Source organism: Netta rufina (assembly GCF_964035555.1).
Source record: "Netta rufina genome assembly, chromosome: 2".
Classification (NCBI taxonomy): domain Eukaryota; kingdom Metazoa; phylum Chordata; class Aves; order Anseriformes; family Anatidae; genus Netta; species Netta rufina.
Window position 1 is genome coordinate 122,828,653 of NC_140124.1, and position 6,126 is coordinate 122,834,778.

A 6,126-nucleotide genomic window follows, 5' to 3' on the forward strand; every position below is an offset into this window, starting at 1 on the left:
AAGCAGCACTCTAGTGACTTAAATAAAGTCACATAATAGCTATGCTGCTCACTAGCTGGTTTAAAAATAACCTGCACCTTAATACCTTCAAAGAATTAATTACCCATCTTTCCCTCTAAATCATCTTTAGCACACACTAGGTAAAATTCAAGACCATTCTACGGCCTTTTCAGAAAGTCTGCCTGCTGTCTGGCACGACACAAACTCTAATTGTGATTTCTCCAAGTTCCTGATGAGGATCAGTATCTAGCTTATAAATGCTGTGCATTTTCTTAAATATTTTCCAACTACGGGCAAATAACAGAATGATGGTTTTTGACTATAACTTCTTTGTTAAGGCAAGTACCTTTAACAGTGGGAAAAGTTTCTCAGATTTTTAAGTTTGTTTAGGCAATTTAGCAAGATGTAATGTTTTTATAAAGAAACTCCCCTTAACAGCTAATTAAGAGTTAAAACATAAGCAGTCTCTTCCACCTATTATTTACTTCTTTCATACACAAATGTAGTTTCCACTAAAACAGGACCAAAGACAAGTTTGTCAGAACAATTTCAGTGACCCGGCTTTTCAGCACAAGGAACTCCTACCTGTTTTCCAACTCCACGGGAGATGCAAACGTCTGCACCTTCAAAGTCAGATCATTTACACTTCTAAACTGCAGCCTACTGAAGCATGAGACTACTATCATGGACTTCAGCTCAGCCTCTGTTCAGCAAAAATACTCAACCATGTCAGCCTTCAGCTCATAAATAATTTCAACCTAATCAACAGGCCTATCTCCATACTTGAATGCAAGCATACTGTTGTAAATCTTAAAACATCAAAGGTGTCTTTTATCATTACACCTGAAATGGTAATGCAGTTGCTTAACCTCAGAGTCTGGTCTTTGAAAATTTTAGTCCAAATTTTAGGAAGAAGTATTATCACCTGGGTCACTTCTGATTTTGATTTAAAACATTCAAAGCCTTTTAGCATGTAAAACGTACCACCAAAAAAAAAAATGCAATCCTGGAATTAAACTAGAGCAAAAAAAATATACCACTTCTTGATCAGATCAGAGAAAGGACTGGGCTGAAAATGGATCTGTGGAAGAAAGTACCCTCCCTGAAGGATCCTACAATATATCAAAAAGTTAAATATGGATTTATTATGACTCATATTGATTAGTTATAATTTCCACTATGGGAATCACAGAATGAAACAATAAACAATTTAATATCAGTGCTGCACATCCTTTCATTGGGTACAAACTTAATGGAAAATCATTATATTTAATGATTCCCATTCAAATAGAAGCACCTTTCTGAATGGATAGCAAGAAAAAAAAAATAAAATTGACATTTCAGAATGGAAAAATGTCAAAGAATGAGACTATAAATTTGTAGATAATAAAAGCTACAGAATCTAAGAGTTTCAAGAACTCATGAACAAAACTAGCCTGGATAACAGGCGAAAACTTGTCTCCTTCATAAACTGCTCAGTTTCTGACTGCAGCCAGGGCCCTGGAATATCAGGTGGTTTCCTCTAAATGCTGATTCTTAATTTACTCTACCTGTAGGTAGTCACTAGATGGAAAACCACAACTGTCTCCTATTCCTACCAACTAGATGTCTAGTCCACACAATTTCAGCAACATCCAGGGGTGTGGAATCACACTGCAAACTGGACTAGCCCTCACAGATCTGAGGAAGTTACTTCTTTTTGTGTAGGGCTAATTCTTGCAACATGACCACAGATTCATTACCAACTCAGGCAGTGAGAACATGACAAAATGAAGGAAAAGAGACTGAGACACCCAACCAAGATCCTCTTTTAAGACCACAACCTAAGGAACCTACATTTTAACGAAAAAGAACAAAACATTCTCAAGAACCATAACCTCAACTCAAAACTCTTCTAGTGAAGAGCATTTAGAGTCTGGCAAAAGCTATGGCAACTCTAACCTGAAAACCCATCAGCAGGACACTTATCTCCTGGATTATGGGGCCTCCTTCCCTGAACCCTGAAGAGTATCAGAGACACTGGAGTCATTCCAAGAAGTTTATTAATATCCATTGTGAAAGTAAAACAAATGAAAAATGAACAATTTCGGCATGGGTGAGTATTACTGGTATAAAAAATAACGTTTAATTTCATGTAAGAGCCAAAGCTCTTGATTTTTTCTTTAGTTTCACCTTGCTTAAAATTCAATAATGGCATAAATATGGAAAAAAGCATGACACATATGAATAACTTAATCTCCTTGTGAGAATTAGACTTTTAAGGAAACCTTGACTTTTGTCCTGTTTCTAAGCATGAGATACACTTTTTAACGTTAGAATTTGGATTTAGGATGAGAAATTAGGACTTGAGTGTTTATGACTTACAAGACGAAATGGACAAAAAGTGCAACAAGTGGGATTTTTTTTTGTTTTAAAAATCCTATGAGGATGGTGAAATGCTGCAACAGGGTGTGTGAGAGGTTACAGAATCTCTAACCGGACACAACCCTGAGCTGTGATCTAATTAGTCAAAGTCTGATCACGGGACCGGACTACGTAACCTCTGGAAGTCATCTCTAATCTAAATTACCCTATAATTTATGACCCTTTTTTTTTTTATGTGAATGTCAAATCAGCATTTGTATTTACCAAGCTCCACAGCTTCATCTTAAAAAAAAAAAAAAAATAATCTTAAGGGTGCTTACCTCCCTCCAAAACAAAAGTGAAACAGCTGTATTAGAGGAAAAATGCAGAGCACATTAATCTCTTCCAACAACCATGGATTCCCCTGGAATAACGTTTCACTGCTAAACAATTTTTGAATTGCATGTTTCCCTTTAAAAAGTGTATAAAGAGCACTTAACATAAAGACAGATTCTATCTTTTACAGTTCTCACTTGTTTAAAGACATAGTAACAAAGTTGCAAAACATCTAAACAACATAAAATTTATCTCCAGAATACTTACCAGGAGAGCTGAATGAACAACCGGAGGGTTGGGGTGGTCCAAAAACAGGATGAGACCTGGCAGACATCCTTGGTCCTGAACGATAGCCCGCCTGTTCAAGGGGTCAGCTGCTAGATCTCGGAGCTGGTTCACTACGGACAGCGCATCAGGCTCCTCACTCATGGTAGAATTCATTTTTCCTACACCACACGTACAAAATACCTGTTGAAGAAAATCTGTATTAGTAAGGGTTATCATCAGTTAAATCACAGGTGAGGCAAGAATACAAGCGCACCAGTTTATTATATGTGTAAGGGTACCAAAAAAGTAACAATGCATAAGGATGGGATCTAAATTTCCCGTATAAAAAATAATAATATTTTGACTTGTTTCCTTTATATCATTTTAGACCAGTCGACCTTTACAGGAGTACATACCCATGTATATATAATATATAAAAGTATATTAATATTTTTACAGTACTAACAAAGATTTCCAGGAAACCCATGGCTTTCTCACAACTAGGCAACCTACAAACACCCTTCTGTATAAACACATGTAACACCAAAATCTTTATTTTCAGAGTGCCTTTAGCAATAATCTCATTTTACAGCAAAATAAACCAAAAAAAAGCCTACAAAAGATTAACCCTGCATCAGGCAGCGTGATCATTACTTTTTTTAAAATCTCTATTTACCAAGTGACTAGCATAAGACCATACTCACTCAAAGGTAAAAAGGTCTTAAGGCATTTTTCGTAACTTCTCACTAGTTCACCTTCAATAAAAGGGGAACAACCAGGTCATGCCTCGCTCCAATCGAAGCCCAAGCCACATCAATTTCAAATGAGACAACGTTAGCTTGACAGTCTCAGATTCCACAGCTGTTTTAATGAAGAGTAACTACTCTACAGGCAACAAAGCACGTGTTTACTCAGAAGAGAAGGTCTGCACCTTGGTGCAAAGGAACAGTTTGCTTCAAAGGGCTGATCACGTGCTTCTGAAACTACTGAGCACAAACTGTGGTCCTGGTGTTGCCATAAAAAAAAATCACTCGTGTGAGTTTGTAAGGCACAAAACCACAAATAATGGCGTATTGTTAGTTTGTGTTCTCCTTTCTCCTCTGCATAAAAATAAAAACAAATTAAATTTGGATCTGGTCACACACTTTTGATGTAATTTCCCAAACAAATAATATAGTGGAAGCATTATCTGTAAACAACCATAAAGATGCATTTTGGTAATGATAATTTCTGGCAGTTTAACACTGGGGGGAAAAAAATGCTGCTGATTGCTGCATCACTGGCCCTACTTTCAGGAAAGCGAATGCTAATGTGAAAGGTCGATGGCTAACCTCCAGGTGCATTTTCTTGACTACCATAATGCCTAAAGAGACAAATTGGAAACTACAATTCCATCCAATAATACTTTATATTTTCAAAACAGGGAACCCTAAACGTTTAAAAAAAGTCTGTACCAAGTTCAGCACTGCCTACATCCCACAGCTGAGAAGTGAACTTACTTAGAGCCTAAAACTCCTGTCCATTGCGAGCCTGCTGCTAACAAAAGCCTCCGACTTCCAGTTCTGTGCCCTGCGCATCGCCTCCTTCCCACCCCTCTCCTCTCGCTGATCACCCCCGCTTGCTTTTATCTTTCCCAACCCCATAAAAACACGCACAAAGCCCAGCTTCACCCCCCACCCTATGCGAATTAAAGCTCTTACTTCTCCCCCACCCCCACCACACAATTTAAGCGCGCTGAGCGCCCTGACATATTTTCAAAAATACATAATTAAGCCATTTTAAAAGTTTTATGGAACTACCGAGATCCTGGAGGCCCCCCGAGGAGCCGCCCCCCCCCCCCCACCGGGCCCTCACGGGGCGCTGAGGGCGGCAGCGGGGGCGGCCTCCCCCTCCCGCCGGGCCCCGCCGCGGGCCCGTTCCCCCTCCCCGGGGTCTCGGTGCCCTCCCCCGGGCTCTCCCCGCCCCGTACGGCCCCTCCCGGCCGCCCCCCGCCCCGTACCGCCGCAGGGGCTCAGCCCCGGGCCGCCATGGCCCGCGCAGGGCTCCGGGCGCCTCACACGGCCCCGCTCCGCTCCTCTCCGCCGCCCGCCCGCCGCGCACGCACCCCGCGCCAGCCCATTGGGCGCCCCGCCGGCCGCGCCCCTCAGCCACTCGCGGAGCGTCTTGTTGAAGGGGGAGTGGCTATCGGGTGGCGGGGCGCCGCTGGGCACGCCGGGAGGTGTAGTCCTTAGAGGGACGCACGCACATGGCGTCTCTATGGCGTGGGGACGGAGCGGGGCTCACAGCTGAAGTGTACCTTAATAACGTTCTGGCGTTACTTAAAACCTGAGCTAAATGGAAATACGGCACGTACCGGCGCTCGAAACAAGCGCAAAGCAGTCAGCCCCCAGCCCACCGGTCCCACTTTCCTGAATTTATCACGAACAGGCTTTAATCTTATTTGCTAACCAGCTTTATTTATTAAGTAAACAAACAAACCAAAAAAAATTGGTGTAAAGCTTCTCTCATTCTGCATTCTACTGCTCCACTCCGCACAGCTGAGCTCTCTGAGGCCTGAAGTGCCCGCACTACAGCTTTCAAGCGTTGTAATACTTCAGTGAAACTCTCAACACAAGCAATACCTTCCAGGTCCAGCACCAGGAAAAGCACTGTTTTCTTTCTGATGCAACCTACACCTCGGCAAATTCCTGCCAGGAAGCTATTTCAGCGTGCACCCCTGCAGCTCGCTGTGCACTACCGTAAGAGCACTTGGCCTACACTGGATGACACTTTTTAAGCTTTCTGGGAAGTTTTAACCAGACACAACCACCACTACCACCAGAGCCGCCAGCCTCTGAGCGCCGTTAACAGGCAGGGCATGCCGGCAGCGCCATGAGGCAGTGCCGAGACGCCAGGGAAACGCCACAAAACCTCCAGCAAGCAAACCAAGCGCTCGGCGCTTCCCCCACCAACACCTCCCACGCTTCCGAGGAGCTTGCTCGAGGCAGAGTGCGCTACGGGTCCCGTTCACTCCGTTATAACCAGGCACAGCCGCTTCGGACCACTCCCGCAGCATTCCCGACCGTCACAGCTCCACCTCCCACCCCACAGGAAATGGCGGCGGCCCCGCGGCCACTTTTATAGGCGCCGGGGTGGTCACGTGATAGCGAACGGGGGCGGAGCCTCTCTCCCGCTGCCTGC

The 6,126-nt window shown here is 43.5% G+C and overlaps 1 protein-coding gene across 1 annotated transcript in view; it reads right to left on the minus strand.

The window, feature by feature from the left end:
• The window catches only part of ARMC1 (armadillo repeat containing 1), a 30,478-nt gene extending 25,425 nt beyond the window's left edge, over positions 1 to 5,053 (minus strand). The window contains exons 1-2 of the mRNA XM_084282305.1: positions 4,946 to 5,053; positions 2,947 to 3,147 (exon numbers count right to left, since the gene is read on the minus strand). Of these exons, the coding sequence (XP_084138431.1) occupies positions 2,947 to 3,120 (174 nt within the window). The 5' untranslated portion in view covers positions 3,121 to 3,147; positions 4,946 to 5,053. The remainder of the gene's footprint in view (positions 1 to 2,946; positions 3,148 to 4,945) is intronic.
• Positions 5,054 to 6,126: the final 1,073 nt, after the last annotated feature.